The sequence below is a fragment of the Neovison vison genome, chromosome 3 (genome assembly GCF_020171115.1).
Source record: "Neovison vison isolate M4711 chromosome 3, ASM_NN_V1, whole genome shotgun sequence".
Lineage (NCBI taxonomy): Eukaryota > Metazoa > Chordata > Mammalia > Carnivora > Mustelidae > Neogale > Neogale vison.
The window spans coordinates 57,571,124-57,590,568 of record NC_058093.1 but is presented as its reverse complement, the minus strand read 5'-3'; the positions used below and the strand labels follow the sequence as shown (position 1 = coordinate 57,590,568).

The 19,445-nt window shown below is 39.0% G+C and overlaps 1 protein-coding gene across 6 annotated transcripts in view; it reads left to right on the top strand.

Moving 5' to 3' along the window:
• ITGB6 (integrin subunit beta 6) overlaps positions 1-17,504 on the top strand; it is a 126,441-nt gene extending 108,937 nt beyond the window's left edge. For 5 of the 6 annotated variants that reach the window (XM_044242180.1, XM_044242181.1, XM_044242179.1 and 2 more), the window contains 3 exons: positions 3,364-3,483; positions 9,142-9,308; positions 15,362-17,504. In XM_044242180.1, the coding sequence (XP_044098115.1) occupies positions 3,364-3,483; positions 9,142-9,308; positions 15,362-15,460 (386 nt within the window). In that variant the 3' untranslated portion in view covers positions 15,461-17,504. Of the gene's footprint in view, positions 1-3,363; positions 3,484-9,141; positions 9,309-12,159; positions 12,567-15,361 lie in introns of those variants that run through there. The other variant, XM_044242178.1, reaches the window with a different exon arrangement.
• Positions 17,505-19,445: the final 1,941 nt, after the last annotated feature.

Sequence of the window (19,445 nt, the reverse complement as noted above, 5' to 3'; positions counted from 1 at the left end):
AAATATACTTATAAGTCTATGAATTAAAAGTCATTTTTCCAATGAGGATTTTTATAAGCACTATCTCAAGTTACTCACCCAGCTATGACATTGATCACATCGCCTTGAAATTACCATCACATATTTGGTCTTGCAAAGCGACTCTTATCAGCCCATCCTTCCCCCCAACAAGGACATGGAGAGTAAAGTAAAATAGCATAATTTCATAATCCAAAGACGTTATTCCTCAGCTGTGCTGTGGAGACTTCAGTGAGCATCTCTAAAGACATGGTTTAACTTTACTCATTCCATTTTACTGAAAGTCACTTTTTAATTTGCCCCAAAACTCATGTACTCACATTATTACTCAAAATGTGTTCAATTGAACACTAGTTCTGAAAATGTTAGATGGAAAACAGCACCCATGGTCATATCAGTTTCGGAAATGGGAAGCTCAGCTTTTTGTTTATTTCACGGGACTCCTGAAAAATCATGGATATTACATTACATGTATTTTCAGGAATTTTCAGGAGAGGCATAAGGAAGGATTCCCAAACTTCCTTGACCACAGAATTCTTTTCTTCTCCTTGGGAAGCCATTTCCCATGAGAACTCCTGACGCGTCCCCAGAGCACAGGTCTTAAACGCACAGTTGTTATACTTCTGTTGTTGCATGTACATGGTTTCTGTTTCTGTAGCCTTCCTGGACCTTCCTAGATGCCAGCCTCTTCACCCCACTCTCACATTTCTTCCTTTCCTAAGTATAATTTCATGGACTGCCTGAGATCTTATTTTCATTGTATTATTCTAGGGCAGCACTGCTGGCACTCATCAAGGAGGGTAAAAAAGAAAGGTCCATTCCTTAATGAACAACAAAAGAAAACCTTAGCAGCTAATTATGCAAATCTCAAGCCCAACCTGGACTCTTTCACTGCACATTCAATAATACCATTTTAATACCCAAACATGACAAAACTGGCTAAATCTAGAGTCATAACAGTCATGAAAAGGAGTGGTGAAGTCATTAAAACAAGAAGGGAGTCATGACTCAAAGGTCATATTAACAGTTTCATGAAAACTTAAGTAATCCTGGTGAAGTAAATTAAGCCTCTTTGCACTTCAGTATAGCTATTTAAAATAAAATAAAAAAGCAGGATTAATATTACTGAAAGGAGTGTTATAAACTACCTATGTATTTTCTACCTGAGAATAAAGTGTTCCAGTAAGTAAGCTTGAGAGGAACAGAGTGGGTGTGCTGTCATGGTAGAGAGGGAGAGGGAGGGAGAACATTTCACCAATAAGAAAAGGCATATTCTCCAAGACTTCATGAATCCTAGTTAATTGAGCAGTGTGGTAGAAGGATATGTGGTAAAGGCCATCTAAAAATGACCAAAGTATGATTATATATGCAGTATATCATATATCATATATCATATGATATACACACGAAATAACACAAATATCACTGATCTACTATTGCCCAGAGGTTCCTGAATGTCATAATCCGATCACCTTATTAAAAATACTGTTAACTCACTAAAATACAAGCTCCTGTACATACCACTGCCCTCTCAAATCAGTTACCCAGGAGGGTCCCTGGAATCCTTATTTGAAAAAAATCCCAGGTGATTTAGATAATCATAAACATTTGGGAATGACCAGATGAGAATGATTTAGAATTAGATTTCCTAATAATCCTATGTAAATAGATGCTTCTAGTGAATTCATAAGCAATTTCTTAACTTAAATCTATCATTTGAAATCCTCTCCAAAATGCTAAATGTTTTACTAGTCCCTTTTTTCATAGATAATACAGACATTCTTCTCACAGACCCTGACACACATTTTTTAATCTTATAAATAAAATGCAAAAACAACTCAACATACTTCTTTCTGTGGCTACCACATTGTTGAATGAGAAATAGCATATTATTTACTTTTTCTTTGTTAGAATCAAAGAAACATACAGATTCTGTATGTGTTTTATTAGAACTTTTAAAATTAAAAGTTTTATTAAAACTTTTATATTTAAGCTAATGAGAAAATTATAGGTCTAGCAAGAGTATGTCCAAGATTATCTGGGACAATCCCAGTTTCAATATTTTGACCCACGGTGTCATAAATCACTAATATTGGATCATATGTCAAAATTTTAGGTTAAGAACCAACAGTTGTTCTGTTTACAGGTTCTGAAAAAAGTGTTTCATTGACCAAAAAAAAAAGGTGTAATAGTATCATTACAAAGTCTTCAACTTAGAAGATACAAGAATTTTAAGCAAGTTTTTTTTTTAATTTGGAAAATGCTACATAATTCTGGCGTACGTAACAGAGCACTAAAAATTCTAATAGTATTAACATCTCAGATGGACCATTTTACTATATTTTCAATTTCTGTAGTGACATTCATTTTCTGTCTCTTGAATAAGTCCCATAAAAAAAAAAACATTTCTATTTGAAAAAGATGTGAGGAAAACTGGATTATATTTGTGGGTTGTTGTTTTTTTTTAATTAGCAAAGAGGCTATACCGAATGGTAGGCAAACTGTCAGCTGGGTTCCTTTTAATCTGGGGCTTACTTTCATCCTCCCAGTCCCTGAGGACATAACATTTCAATGTCCATTTTCTGATATTAATTGATATTTACTATTGTGACAATACATGGCCAGCAATCTTGACTGTGGGAAAGGCCCCCTTAGAAGTATCAGTATCAGTTTGGGCTGCGGAGTCTTTTTCTGAAATGTAATCTAGGTTTCCTCCTGGATGCTCTAAGCCAAGGGGAACATACAGCCACCTCATCCCCACAACCAGGGCCATTCTATTCCCAAAACAACTAGGCACACCTGCCTTCAAGTACTTTCACTGTTGAAATCCTGGCCCCCATCAGTTTGATAGGTGCATTTGATGGTCAGTCCTGATTGACCACACCTGGAACTGTTCTTCTGGAACATGAATAGAAACTAAAACTTCAGGTGGTGGGGAAAATCCTGTGTTTTTCTATTCCTATTCTGCAGTGTTGGAGATTCCTATTTGCATATTAAAACTCAACACCAGGGGCGCCTGGATGGCTCAGTGGGTTAAGCCTCTGCCTTCAGCTCAGGTCATGGTCTCAGGGTCCTGGGATCGAGCCTCACATCGGGTTCTCTGCTCAGCAGGGAGTCTGCTTCCCCCTCTGTCTTCCTCTCTGCCTACTTGTGATCTCTGTCTCTCTATCAGGTGAATGAATAAAATCTTAAAATAAATAAATAAAGCCAACTTCCACAGCGCTTGTGGGACCTGCCTACCACCAAAACAAAACAAAACAAAAAAAAACCTCAACACCACTATGCTTTAAAAATAATCTCTTTTGGAATCTCATTTAATCTAATGAATGACTCCTTTATCTGCAGATTTTTCAAAGGATGGTTCTGTTCCCTGTTCTCTGCAAGGAGAAAATGAATGTCTTATTACATTCCTAATAACTACAGATAATGAAGGGAAAAGCATCATTCACAGCATCACTGAGAAAGGTGGGTGGCATGCCTTCCATTGTCAATGGTAAGTGATACTACATAGGAGAGGAGGAAACAACAAGAAATACTTTCCAGGAAGGACATTTCCAGAATTTTCCCAGTGATTTAAATAGACCTGTTGAAAGGTTTGATTTGTTCCGATGTCTCTTCCTTAGCCCACATAACAAGATGTATTTGTACCAGTCATGATCACCTCTAAAGCTGGCTGATGGTTTGTAGAAAGATGCACTGATTAAATCCAATATAAGCATAAGGTATATCTTTAGGAAAGGCTAACAGAAGAGAGCCTAACAGTCTGAAAGAATGAGATTTGCATCAGGCAAACCTTGGCTCAAACCCTGCTCTACCACTTAATGGCTGCTTAACATTCTGGAAGATACTTGCCTCTGAGTCTCTATTTCCTCATCTATAAGATTCTAAGGGTTGACTCAAGGATTAAATAGAATAATATGTATTGCCAGTATGTGCCAGTAATGGGACATCAAGTCAGAAGAGACAGGAAGCAGCAGGTGAGGAAGGAAGGAAGTAATCCATACATAAAAGGACTCTGTGTCTTCTGTGGGTTTTCATCCATACCACCTCATGGAGTTTGCTTGGGGCTTGGGTAGCTCGCAAATAAAAATCTCATCTTCAGCGAAGGTGAGAGAGAAGTTTATATCGGATAGAACAGAAAATTGTGGGAAAGGTACTTCTCTTGAGAAGTTTGAAATTTTAGTGAGTATCAGACTTACCTGGGAAGCTTGATAAAACACTTGCATCCTGTCTATCCTGAGTAAGCAGGTGTGATGTGTGGCCCAGGACTCTGCATTTTTTATTGGCATTTAATTTTTTTATTGAGAGAAAGGGAGAGAGCAAGCACAAATTGGGGGTGGGAAGGAGCAGAGGGAGAGGGAGAAGCAGACTTCCCACTGAGCAGAAAGCCTGCTGCATCCCAGGTCCCCAAGATCACAGCCTGAGCCAAAGGCAGACTCTTAACCAACTGAACCACCCCGGTGCCCCAAGGGCTTGACATTTTAATACTATTCTGCTACAGATGTCTTCAAGACTTCCCTGGCTGTGTTCTTAGATATTCACTGGTGCCTCTTTTCTGTCTTTAATTAATGATGTGTTCCTAAATCCTTCTGGCAGAAATGACAGCTGCATTAAATCAGATCTCTCTAGACCCTGTCAGCAACCTCCTCCTCCTCTCCCCAGAAGCTTGGAGCCTGGTTCTGCCCCAGACAATAGCAGCAAGGGCAGGCTAGCAGGCAGGAGTGTTTCGTTGTGCATGCTTGCTTATCAATGTGCCAACAAAATATTAAGTCCTGAATTTAAAGCCAAGAGTATCAAGCTGCCATCACTAAAGAGTGTAAAAACCAAAGCAAGACTAAAGTAACCAAAACGTTAAGTTCAAGACATTCTAAATCAACCAAGAAAATATGATTAGAAAAATACCACACTGCAGTGTTGAGGGTGAAGGAGACGTAGAAGTCAGCACGATACAAGATACAAGGGGTTGATTGTGATCTTGGCCTTGAAGCTCGGGTGGACAGAGTGCACCTGGAGACTGGATCTTGAAAATCTCATATAAATCAACTTCTTTGAAATGCATACATACAATGCATTGTACAGGCCATTAGTTAAGGAAATTTAAGGTGATTCCTGCTGTACAAGGAAGAGTTACCTAATATAAAAAACCCGCCGCCTCATTACGTGTTTTATAAAGTCAGATTCTTGGAACTACACCCTCCAACCCTCTTTGACAGTGGCAGTCGATTTAGCAAGTTCTCCTGAAATCAAAGCCATTCCTTTTAATATGGATTCCTTTGTAGAACTTTTTTTTTTTTTTAGATTATTTATTTGACACAGAGAGAGAGAGATCGTAAGTAGGCAGAGCGGCAGGGAGAAGCAGGCTCCCTGCGGAGCAGAGAGCCCAATGCGGGGCTTAATCCCAGGACCCTGAGATCATGACCCGAGCTAAAGGCAGAGGCTTAACCCACTGAGCCACCCAGCTGTCCCATGGATTCCACTGGAAAAATGAGTTCCAAACAACAAAAATGAACTAGAACTGTTCTTAATTCAGGGGCTTTTGTATCTGGTTGGTTTGGTTTTATTTTTATTTTTTATTTTTACCTTTATTTGGGTGTGAAAGAGAAAGATGCTTTTAGCCGATAAGGGCCTCCTTGTTACTGAACTGTTGGTCATTTTTTTGTTTGTATGTGTTTGTTTTGGTGCTTCCACACAATCTGAGTGGCACATAAACATGCCATCCTTCTGAAAGCACTCAGACTCTCTGATGACTTTTTATTAGGGCTTTTTATTCTCCCTATGCTTTTGTAGTAGGGGAAAGCGAAAGGAAAATTACCTTCCCAAAGCTTAAGGAGAGTCACCTTATAGCTCCAAGGAGGCTTATCCCTGTTTATAGGTAGGCCCCAAGCTTCCAGGGGCCCTGAAGACAGAGCCTGTCCTAGAATCTGTAGGCCCTTCTCACAGCGCTCAGACCAGAGAATCCCAGGGTAGCCCATCAGACACAAGGATAGGAAGGAGAAAGTGAAGGCTAAGGATTCCCGGGATCCTACAAACAAATTTTAAAAGAAACCAAATCAACAGTCACCATCAGGGTGTGTGTGGCTGTAGGGAGAGCTTTGGCCGTCTTTTTTCTTACACCTGGAAGAATTTTCAGAGGAGAAGGGCCGTATTCCTAAGAGCCACAGTCAAAGAATGACAGCTGGGAGGCTTCCTGGCAGGGATGTGGGTGTGGATGTTATACCCACAGGTCCCAACGTGGAGGTTTCAGGCTCTTGAAGTCTTGAGGATAGGAAAGGAGGAAGACTATAGTTGTTGTAATAATAATAATAATAATAATAATAGTAGCTCTCATTCATTGTGCTCTTACTAATGTCTATATGCCAGGTATCATTCTATGTGCTTTACATGCATTAATTCTTTTAGCACCCTCCATATTACGACCATGTAAAGCAAGTGTTGCTATTATTTCCATTTTACAGATAAGGAAATTGAGGCAAAAAGAAGTTAAAAACTATGTTGGTCTAGCAGTAATTAAGTACCAGAGCCGGCTGGGGAGATCTGGCGGGCTGACTGGGAGTCCATGCTCTTAACTACTGTGCTATACTGCCTCCCACTGGCTGTATGGTCATAATAAATTCCTGGCTCCCGAAAACATGTTGGATCAGCAGCATAGAAATGTTATGCAAACCACATATATAATTTTAAATTTTTCTAGTAATCTCACTAAAAAGTAAGAATCTGGTGATATGGATTTTAGTAATGTCTTATTCAGTCCATTCTATCCAAAATATTGCCATTTAGCATGTAATAAATAAATTATTGAGATGCTTTATTTTTTTCCATACTAAGTCTTCACAATCAATATGTATTTCATACTTAGCACACAACCTAATTCGGAAAAGTCACATTTCTGTGCTCAATAGCCACATGTGAGAGAGCTGGCAGATTGGCAGCTCAGGGACTCAGGACCCGAGAACTAGCTGGCACTGGCCCGGACTCGACAGGCAACATAGCACACAGTGGTGGCCCTCTTCTCCCACCTAGAAATACGTCTTCAGTCTGAGCATCTCAGGAAATACTAAAGAGAGTGTAAACAGTAGACGTTTCTATTGTGTAATACCTGCTCTGGTACTTGGGCCAAAATCTTTTCTTGAGAAATGTAGAATATTTTAATGTGTAATATATTATCAATGTATAAATGTATAATGACTCTAAGTTCTTAAAAATTATCTCTGCCAGACTATGCATGTTCCTCCTTTATTTATTCTTTACCAGGGAGCCCTCCTAATTCACATTCTGGCTGCAGGTTCTTAGCAAGCTTCATCTTGCTTTCCACAAGAACATGCTACACCCCACCCCAGACATTTCGTCTTCAAAGATGTAGCCAGTATATATTCTCACTGACACATGCCTGCCACTTTCTTTGCAGGACTGTTGCTAACCTCTTAAAAGCAGCCATGATTCATTTGCTATGCTGGAAACAGTCTTTGAATCTTTATACTATAGTAACTACTTCATCAGCTCCTTTACTTATTTCTGCATAATCTCCTTACATTTTTTTTTTTTTTTAAATCCAAAGAACTGAAGTGTGTGAGGCCAGGCATCATGCTGTTGTGGGGTCATTAGTCCTGCTCAAAATCAGATCAGTTATAGATCCTTACCTTGAAAGCAGCATGACTAGTCCCGTGTGTATAACTTTCCTTATTAAATATCTAAAGGCAATAAGAGTTAGGATAAACTAAGCATGATTCATTTCCTCCCCAGATACCATAGATTTGCCTCACTACTTGCAGAGGGAGGCAGATATTTAATGATAATTTTTATGTGGGATTTTTTTTTCTCATGAAAGCAAGGGGAGAGCTTAATTATAATGTTTCATTAAGAAATGTATCGTCTCCCAGGAATATTGCAAGAATTATTAGTCATTCTGCTGTCAGTGAGGGAAGGCACTGTATAATTGTGAAATTATATTAATATCATCAATAGAGTCAAAATAACATTTCAGAGAGTGTTCCAGTTGAAAGGACTCTACAGAACATCTAGTTTCCCAAACTTCCCCGAAAATAAGAATTCCTTGGGATACTGGTAATAATAAAAAATATCTGTGGCTCCATCTAAGACCCACTGAATCACAGTCTCTGGGGAGGGATCTAGAAAGCTGTGAGTTTAATAAGCATGAGCACTTGCACGGTCTTATCCTCAGGGAAGTTAAGGGATTGCTGAGGTCCCACACCTTTGTTTGATGGTTGAGGATCCCAGGGCTCAGAGAGATCAGGGGAATTGTTGTATATCAGGCGGCTACTCTACATCAGAGGGCAACTGGACCCACCTCTCCTGACCCCAGTCTAGGAAATTCCCAGGACACCAGAGCACTGATTAACATTAAAACAAAACTAAAAGTCGTCATTGTCGTCTGTCTATTAAAAAAAAAGAAAAAAGAAGCAGCAGCAAGTAGTAAACTTCTTAGGAAGGTGGGTTTTATATAAGTTTGAATATAATCTCCTAGACAGTTCATGTTTCAAGGAAATCCATGAAAAAGTAACATCGTGTGTGTGTGTGTGTGTGTGTGTGTGTGTGAATGAACACACATGTACGCATTTCATTTCGATTCTGTCATGTCCCCAGAAAAGACCATTTTTGTTATTAAACTGCAGTCTTTTTCACGGCCCTTTGTATATACCCTGCATTAATCCTCATTCTTGGATTCTAACTCTTTTTGGGTCATTCAAGTATATATCCATTTGCCTTAAATAACCAAACTCTATCTTTTGTTCTCCTTTGTAGGAATAGGACTTTCCTTCAACAAGTAACTCATTTTTTTTTAATACAGCAAAATGAAACATGTTACTATTTTCCTTCTACCAGAAAAAAATGTGGTTGGAAATTAAATGAGAAATGTTTTCTCTACATCACAAGATTTATTTGACCATCTATCCTTCTTTTTTTTTTTTTTTTTTTTTTTAGTGAAGATTTTTAAGGCTCCATGCTGGGAGTCCCAGGGCTTGAACTTGGGAGGCCCAGGGCTTGGACTTACAGCCCTGGGATCAAGACCTGAGCTAAGAGCAAAAACTGGATGCTCAACCCACTGAGCCACCCAGATACCCCAAGTATACCATCTTCTTAATATAATTTTCTTTGTTTCCACAGACTGTCCAAAGCCCCCAAACATTCCCATGATTATGTTAGGGGTTTCACTGGCTATTCTTCTCATTGGGGTCGTCCTACTGTGCATTTGGAAGCTGCTGGTATCATTTCATGATCGTAAAGAAGTTGCCAAATTTGAAGCAGAACGGTCTAAGGCCAAGTGGCAAACGGTATGTAAACCCTTAGGGGCTATTCCTTGTCCAGGGGAGAAAGTGACTTGTGGAACAGATAGATGTCAGCTTTCTTCCGCTCTAATAGAGAGTGAGAATGTCGTGTTCTTTCCCTACCCCTTTCACTGCATCCCTAACAGCTATGATTTATTTTCTGCTTTGAGGACAAAGGAACCTCCGTCCATTATCTGGGAGCTTGCTAGTGCTCAGAGCAGGCATTTTTCTCAGTGCAGTGGGGATTTCCCCCACTCTGAAGAGTCTCATGAAGCTCCTTATATAGCTGCTTAGGGACATCAAGGAAATACATTTAATCTTCATCACCAAGAGGAGCATTCAGGCTCCATTTGATAAAGCATAGGTGCTGTATCTAAATGCCTCCATAAGTCGGTTGTGTTATAGCCAAAGGAATAATGTTTGTGACTAGCATGGTGGTTCATGCCAATTTCCATAGAGATACTCATTACTTATAATGGGTCACCATTCCAAATTGAGAAGACTTTTTAAATACCATCCAGTTAGTTCCTCTGAATAACAAATTTTAAAGAGCTACCTGAAAAATACCTAACAAGTGTCAACCATTATTTATATGTACTCCATAGATATAATTGATGTTTCTCCTCTTCATAGTAGACAAACACAAAACAGGACTCCAATTTTCTGTGTTTCTTTTCCACAGGACAGATAATTACATTTCTGGAGGGCCATAGAAACAATTTCATGGTTTTAATTTCATCTTTCTGTCTCTAATGGTGTGCCCAGCTCTCTAAAAGCAATTATCTTACATTGCTGATTCTAAATACAGTGATTTCACTGGAGAAAATATAGAAAAACACAATGTTCCTTTGAGTTCATCTGCCCAAATAAATGGATGTTAACACTTTTTTCCTCTAAGTATATAGTGATATCTTCAGTTCTTAAAGCACATAGAATTTCTCTTTTGGATAAATTTGTCTTGATGAGAGACATCTTACACAGTTATTTTGAAGTAACCCCAACATACGGCACAGGGCATTGGACAGTGAAAATTTTCATCTACTTCATCCTCCTGTTAAAAATGCCTTTAGACACACAAGCAAATTCAGCTCATGGATCTTGTTTTGATTCTAATTTGAACAGCCCAACTATAAAAATACATTTCTTGGACAACTCTAGGAAGGATAATATAGACTGGGTATTAGAATGATAGCTAGGAATTATGATTAATTTGATTAGGTAAAATAGTGGCATGATGACTTTGCTAGAAAATATCCATATTTTGGAGTGAAAGGAAATGAAGAGTAGGTTTGCTTTGAAATAATTCAGCCAAAGGAGAACGAAGGATAGTGAAGTGAATGTGGCAAAATCTTAATAATTGTTGAATCTGGTTGAGGAGTCTAGAGAAGTTTGTTATATAGCTTTCCTCTTCTTTTGTGTATGTATGAATTTTTCATAATTAAATAAGACCCTTTAGGAAAGTAAATTTGGACTTGCAATGAGATTATAACTTACCCATACATAACAAGGAAAATGTAACCTGATAGTTTAGTTTGCTGACTTAGAACACAGTATTATGAGGCTAGAGTGTTGGGTCAGTTAACTTCAACCAATCTCCTGGCCATAGATGTTTTTAACTCTCACCAGCTCTCAAGAAAATGCCTGGCAATGGTCAAAAAGGGCAATCAGACAAAAGAATATAGTTAAGTTGGCACAAAGAACCATATGGCAGTAGTTGGTTGAACAATGCCAGCCCTGTGAAGTAGTTTGAGTAATCCCATTTTCAATGTAAGGAAACTGAGGCTCAGAGAAGATAAGAGACTTCCCAAATGATTGGTCCATAGTGGAGCTGAAAACCTAACAGCAGCTTCTTCTAAGCACAATCTTGACCCTCCTAGAAATAATAAGCAGGTGTTCTGCAAACAAGTATTTTGGCAATGATGTGATGTGTATCTAACCAGCACATTTTAATGTTCTCATACAAAGGCATGAATACTGACAAATGATTAATATATTTAAAATAACATTTTAATTAACAGTTAATTTCCCTAAAACATGCATTGTTTTCCCTCAGGATGTAGAACATGACTGAAATTCAAATGCTGAATTTTTACTGTTTCTTCATCTAAATTGGAATTAAAAATAAGCACTAAACAGATAAAAATCATAAATGAAAAATATTATTCCCTTGTTAAATTGAGTTTCTTTGAATAACAAATATTTGATATTCTTGACTACATAATAACTGGGTAATAATTATTCACTTGGATGCAAAAGAGGTTTAATTCAAATAATTCAATTCAAATTTCACTAATACATCCTATTAAAAATGTTATTCAGTACATCTATTTTTGGGGTCCTCAACTTGATTCCATTTTTAATATAAAACCTGTTTCTTCCTGAAGAACTGAACTTGACCGGTCTTCAAACCCCAGGGGACCTCCAGGGTTGGTAGGGATCGTTGGGTCTCCTGACCCATAGGCCTCCATTGGACTCCAAAAGTGACAGAGCTCAGGACAAGAAAGAGCTTTGTTTCTTACCCCTTGAAACATTTCATCATATCTATAAAGAAAGCTTACCTTTTATTATACTTGCAAAAATAACCTCCCCATCCATATTCTTTATGAAAACACAAAGGGAAGATATTTAAATTCATCTTTGAGTAGACATTTTTTCTAGGATGACACATCATTAACTAGAGGCAAAAAAATGTTCAGTCTGACATTTCTTGCAGTCATGGATTGATTTTTGTACTGTACTCAGCGAATCAGGTCTGTATTTGGCAGTTAGGCAATCATTAAGAGAGCTGTGGGTCATGACAGCGAGCTTTCTTATTACCACTTTTTTAAGCTCTAAAAATGTGCCATTGCATTTACAGAATCTACAGCCTAAATTAGCACCCCCGGACTCCTGGGGAAATCAGCCTGGTCACCTCAGATCAGGGGGCACCCGAACCTTGTCTAAAGAGTGAAAGACTTCAGACCCATGGGAAATGGAGACCCAAGCCTGTATCTCAGCTGGAAACCCTCTGTAGAGACGTTTCCACCCACAGGGCACTAGAGGAGACAGTATTAGAGATTGCCATGCTTTTTCCTGCAAACAAAACCTGCTCTGAGCTTCTTCTCCTGAGTTCTGATCACCAGCTGAGGGCAGGAAACACGACTGCCTCCCAGCAATATGTACTTGCTCTTGCTCCCCCACCTTACACTCCTACCACGGCGGCGCCTGCTTCATCCATCGCCCCCTATTACCATGTCCGGGCCCTACAACTAGCTTTGCAAGAGATGCCCCTAAATATTGTAGACTTGAATAAAGTTGCTTCAAGATACAGAATGAAAACTGCACAATCAAAATTAATATTCAACTGAATGTCTACAACATAACATCATGTATTCAGTCAATTACAACTTAAGTCAACTCCTTTATAGTGCATACTTAGTGTGGAATGTGGTGCATTTTAATATGTTTGTTTGTTTGTTTGTTGTTTGAGAGAGAGAAGAGAGACAGCATGAGGAGAGGGGCAGGGCCAGGGGTGGGAAAGAATACCAAGCAGATTCCACACTGAGTACAGAACCATAGGCAGGGCTCCATCTCACAACCCTGAGATCATGACCTGAGCTGCAACCAGGAGTTGGATCCTCAACTGACTGAGCCACCCAGGTGCCATGTCATGTCAAACATATTAAAATGTTTGACATGATACGGGATAGGGCCCTCAAGAGTTCCTGGTCTTATGACGAGCTAAGCTGGCCCTGCTCACAGCCCATTTACTCTTCCAGAGTATTTATTTTCTCTTCCCTAAGGTTCCCCCTTCCTCCCAGACAATGCTCTACTTATCATCCCCAGCCTGCACTTATTTTTGCCATTTTTCCTCTTCAATTGAGTCCTTTATTTTTCCGTAACCAACTTAAACTTAATAGCTTGTAGTCTTTTTTTTTTTTTTTAAGATTTATTTATTTATTTATTTATTTATTTGACAGACAGAGATCACAACCAGGCAGAGGCAGGCAGAGAGAGAGGAAGGGAAACAGGCCCTCCACCAAGCAGAGAGTCCAATGTAGGGCTCGATCCCAGGACCCTGGGACCACAACCCAAGCCGAAGGCAGAGGACTTTACCCACTAAGCCACCCAGGCGCCCTGTATAGCTTGTACTTTTAACCTTAATAAAATCCATACATGATTTTTGTTTCCAAATGAGACTCCACCTGCATTTAAGACCACATCACTCTCCAATTCCAAGTTCTTACGGCAGCAGGACTAAATAAGGACTACAGCGTGCTCAGAATTATCTAGGTTGACTTCAGGAGTAGAAGCAGTATGGTGACTTGGCCTTCACTCATTATTCACCACTAAGGAACCTCTTTTCTGTTTACCCTCATTACTGAGATAGTATCTCTCCCTGAAGGCACAAGAACAAAGGTAACATTTTACTCAGTCAGAGGTCAGGTCACTGGCTCTGGACAACATAGAAGCAGATGCAAGAGTGATTCCTCCTCACAATAAAGACACTGAGGCAGATCCAAAGATGACAAGTGGGGAGATGCCTGTGAATGTTTTTCAATTTTATTCAGTTCTTCCAAGAACTAAGAGAAATGTACTGGGAAAGCAAATACAATTGTGGTTTTTGAAATCTATGTCTAGAGCTTACTGCCATCTCTACAATTCTTGGGTTAAGGTGACCAAATACAAGATTTAGTAATTTGGAAGGTCATTGGTGGTACCCAGACTTCATACACAAGTAGAAATGGGCTTGGGAATGTTGAATGTAAAAGCTCCAGGGAGAGTATCTTTCTAACCCCCTCCAAAACTTAGAGAAGAGGAAATTCCAAATGTGAAGAAGAAGTATAAATCAGAACTAATAAGAAGAAGCAACATTTACTGAGCACTCGATATGTGCCAGGGTCTGTGCTAAAGTATGTTATTTCATGGATGAGGTTGGGCACTTTGGTAATGCCTCCTGTGGGTGAGGACACCACCACTCAGCATTGCTTAAGTGAGGTCATGTGATGGCGCTGGGTTTGAACCCAGGACATCTGACATCCACCCCTGTGTGGTCAACCTTGGAAAGTGGGAGAGAAGAAACTGTACTTTACCCAATGTCTTGAGCCTGCCTGGAGCAATTTAACCAAAGGAGAGAAACTGGAGGATCAAGCTTGGCGTTTCTTTAAACACCCACGGAGACTCAGTCCTGCTTGTCTTGGTGATGGCTCCTAGAAACACATCTACAACCCGAGAAGCACAGCTGAATTGTCCAGAGATTGGCATGAATCCTCTGCACTGCCCCAAAGGCAAAGCCATCTTGCCCAAACTATCTTGGGGCCTGCATGTCTTCCTGAGCCCCAAGTTCCACATGCTAGTGCCTCGTGACTGTGTTTCACACACTGTTATTCTCTAGTAAGCTTATGCCACCAAATTCTTTTACCATCTAGAGCAGGCGTTCACTGTCCTGGGGATCTTTCCTTGCTTCTCCAAGCAACTAGATATTTCTCCTGAATTTTAATCTCATTTTAGCAAGATTATCAGTGCCCTTGTGTGATACCTCCCACCAACAACACATCTCTTAAAGGCAGACACCATGTCATTCACACTTGTATGCTTCTACAAGTTCACTTCTCCCGTTTTTTACTTTTTTTCAATTTATATTTCATTTTGGGGCCACCTACTGATTCATTCTATTCATTCAGTAAATATTGAGTGCTTTCTGTTGGCTAGACACTTCTTTCAATTCTGGTAAAACCACAGTGAACCAAACAGCCAAAGTCTTAGTTTCTATCCGTAAATTAGTGTGTTTTCAAATAGAGTAGTATTTTTATGATACATATAAGGCACTGGCCCTGCATATTAAAAATTTAAATGTAGAAGTATAAATTTTAAAATGCTAAGAGGCCTGGCTAGCTCAATCGGTAGAGCATGAGACTCTTAAAATGCTAAGAGTATGATTGATCAATTTATTCAAATGGCTTCCAAACTTGAGCCTGACTCTCTTCTTCTAGTTCATAATGGACAATGAAATTATTTAAATATATTAAAATCATGTAATAACATACTTTCATTTGAACTTTTTTTTTTTTTTTTTTTAGGGAACCAATCCATTATACAGAGGCTCCACCAGTACCTTTAAAAATGTAACCTATAAACACAGGGAAAAACAAAAGATGGACCTTTCCACAGATGGATAGAACTACTTCATGCATGAAAAAAGTCTGCTTCACTGATATGAAATGTTAATGCACTATTTAATTTTTCTTTTTTTTGTTGCTTCAAAACGAGGTTGGTTTAAGATAATAATAGGTCATTTGGAGATCAGTCATTGTCTGTATGAAGGTTAGAGACTGTGTTGGCAGGTTCAAAATAATCAGGAAGAGAAATATCCTTAGCGAAGGGGTGACTTTGGGGATCATTGAGGAATACTAACTCTGGTGCATTAATGTCTCAAAAAATCATCAAAATGACACAGGGGGGCCTGATTTGCATTTGAAAAATGTTTGAAATTAGAATCTCATTTGTTGCAGGAATATAGCTACCTGAAGTCTTTGTCTCAGCAAAGTCACAAAGTCCATATGCTCACATTAAATAATCACACTTGTGAATTAATTCTAAACTTTTAGTAAGTCTGCCCTTTCCTAAAGGTGGATTCTTCTAAAAATCTATGAAAAATGAGATGCTGACTTTTACTTCAATAGAGAGGATGCAATTCTTCTAATGTCCCAAATGTAATAAGTGTTAATAATTTCTGTGGATTTGCATGTATCCAAAAGTCAGGTACACACACAAATAAATATTTTAGAAGAAGAAATAATTTATAAGTTAAAAAGTAAAAAAAAATTATTAGTAAAAACAAATTAGTTTATTAATTAGATTATTTCTAATTACCTGAAGAAGAAATTTCTACACTCAGTTTCCCTTCTGATCCTGAGTTTTCAAACCACTACTTGTCCCATATTTCTCAATCCATTTTTACTTAGTTTTATAGTCATCTATACCCTGGAGATGTCATATGAAAGTTTTAATTTCTTATTCAAATTTACTTTAAACGGTTAGATAATCAAAAGGAGCTCCAATAATGCAAAATGAACATGGAAGAGAATAACACTTTAATGGCTTTAAAGAAAACACATCAAGAGTACAGTCTCTCATGAGTAACAGGCTTTCTATCCATATTCGTTTCCATTTATATAACCTAACTTGCACATTTCAGCTGCACATGGTGACTATGCATCTTGTACTTACTTTAAAAGTAAGATTTTACTTGCAAATTCCATGTGGATAATTAGGGATCCATAGGTTGATTGAGGATATGGACTCCATAGAATATTATTTCCTATTAGTACTGCTTCACAGAGCATTGTCATCTTATTTGATAAGGAAGCTAAGCCTCAGAGAGTGAGTAGAAAAATTGGTCCAGAATCTAGATCTTCCAGTTCCAAGCTATTTCTTCTCTCCACAGTATGAGGTTAACTCTTTTTCCATGAAATGATGGAAATATTTGGTTAGTTAAGCAATAACTATCATTTGTTTGAAAATGTCCTGAGATGAAAATAACATTCAAACTACTGGAGCAGAGATGAGGTCTTGTACTTTGGTGCAGTGTTTATTATCTTTGAGTAAACTGACTGTGAAATCTTTTACTAAATGAATAGTTCATTATGAATGGAAGTTTCAGATGTACCCACTGAATTGGCAAAATAATCTATGATGTTTCCTCAATTCTACCGTATAGATCTGTACACATCTGACCACTTGGAGTCTTATTTCTTTTCTAGTTTCTAAATAACTCAGGTAAATCAGACACTTGGGGAATACACAGCTACACTAAAAGAATTACTAAACAATCACCTTGGACACCTGAAGGGCAGATGTACCCCCCCGTGTTCCTGACTGAAGCCTGGGGTCTGGGGAAAATCTACAGCAAAAAGATGTTGCAACAGTGATGATGCAACAATGGTATTCACCTCTACATGTGACATTTTTTTATTATTACTAGAATGGGATTCTAGAAAATATGAGTTTCTTTTGTGTGTATATTGGGGAAGGTAGAGAAGAATCTGCTATTTCTCTGAATACTGTTTTGACCCAAGGCTGGACCTTGAAAAGGCCAAAACATTAACAGTAGTACTTCTGTTCACTGAAGAGTTATATTACATGAAGATAAATGTTTTTTTTGTAAGTTGTTTTATTGTATTATGTGTTGACATAAATAAACATGGTAATTTAAACAATGAACCTTAGATGGGTGATAATTCCTTTTATTTACTTGGTACAAAACCCTCTTCTTGGATTTCCAGATCCCTGTGTGACCTACTCTGACTACCTGCTGGTCTCATTCTGGGGCCAAGGAAAAGAATGGAAAGAGGCAGCTACCAAAGGCAGCAGGCAGCAATGAACTGGCTGCAGTTTGCTGCACCGTTACAATACCCACATCACGAGTTTTGTTTTTTGTTTTTTTTTAAAGATGCCTGGACATTATCCTACATTTTGTAAAACCAGTATTAGTGTTATGGGCCGAATTGTGGTCCCTATTCTAAAACTTGTATATGGAAGTCCTAAATCTCAGTACCTCAGAATATGATTGCCTTAGGAGAAAATGTTTTTTAAAAGGCAATTAGGTTAAAATGAGGTCATTAGGTTGGGTCCTAGTCCAACATGATTGGTGTCTTTATAAGAAGAAGAGATTAGGACACAAATGTGCACAAAGGGACAACCATGTAATGACACAGGGAGAGTAAGGCCATCTACAAAGCAAAGAGAAAGGCCTTGGAAGCAATAACCCTGCCAACACCTTAATCTGGGCCTTCTGGCCTCCAGAATTGTGAGAAAATGCATTTCTGTTGTGTGAGCCCTCCACTCTGTGATACTTTGCTATGGCAGCCTGAGCAAACCAATACGGGTACATAGTGCTACTTTTCTGGGCATCCATTTGGTAGATTCCATGGTGCCATGCTCCTTTTCTCAAAACTAAGCAGAGAGAATCCAGGGCTTACACAAAAAGCCAGCCTAGAAGAAGGCCTTTTCTTAGAAAAGCTCTTTCCTTAAAAAAGGGTAGGGAACATCAAGTCAAGAGTACTCATACTCCAGGAGCGCCTGGGTGGCTCAGTGGGTTAAAGCCCACTTGGCTTTAAAGCCCCTTTGGCTCTGGTCGTGATCCCAGGGTCCTGGGATTGAACCCCACATAGGGGGGGGTCTCTGCTCAGCAGGGAGCCTGCTTCCCCCATCCCTCTCTTCCTGCCTCTCTGCCTACTTGTGATCTCTTGTCTATCAAATAAATAAATAAATAAAATCTTATTAAAAAAAAAAAAGTACTTATACTCCAAAACAAACTCTGTGTTGTTGACAAAAGCTGGGGATATCTGGAAATCCAGAAACTGTTCCCATTTTGAATAGCCCTGAGAAAATTACTTTTCACCTTAGTTTTTCCATTTGTAACATGTTGGCCCTGCCTGTATCTTCCAGCATCTATACCATAGTAGATGCTCACTAAATTTGTTCAGGCAGTATTATTGAGTGCTTATTATTATGGATACAGAAATGAACAAAATAAGCAGTTCCTGCACTTTCTGGTAGGAGAAAGTAGAGGACAGTAAACAAATGAATATCCAATATCGGTATGCACATCCCAGATCCACTTGTCCCCACCTGTCCCCCAGGTCTAAGCTGATAGTCACCCCAGCACCAACTCATACAGTTCCCTTAATAGTAAAGCCCCATCTTTCCCCTAATTCCCCAGGGATTGGGGAACCACAGCAACTCCTGTGCCCGAGTCCAGAGTGCCTGCTGGATCTAGGTAATAAAACAGAAGTTTTAAAAGAAGAATGCAAGGTTAAGTCACTCTGAACATTAAGACACTGAGCCTGGGGAAGGAGAGGAAAGAAACAAAAAGTTTTCTTGGGTGGGCTTGGGGGAAAGCCAGGAAAGACTAGAAAATTTGGGAAGTGGGGAGAAAAAGTCTTTGGGGTAGCATTTATGTATGGGCGATGTTGAGAATAAGATATACGGGAATGGGGGTGATCAGCTGTTCATTTTGAAAATACTCATTCTTGTGAGCCTGGGGTTCTCCTGACTAAGGCAGCCTGTGGGGTTTCCCAGCAGGAAGACCCAGCTCCATGGGGGGTTTGGCTGAGAGTCCACATGTTTTAATCTGGTTCATGTTTCCCCTTTAAGACTCTT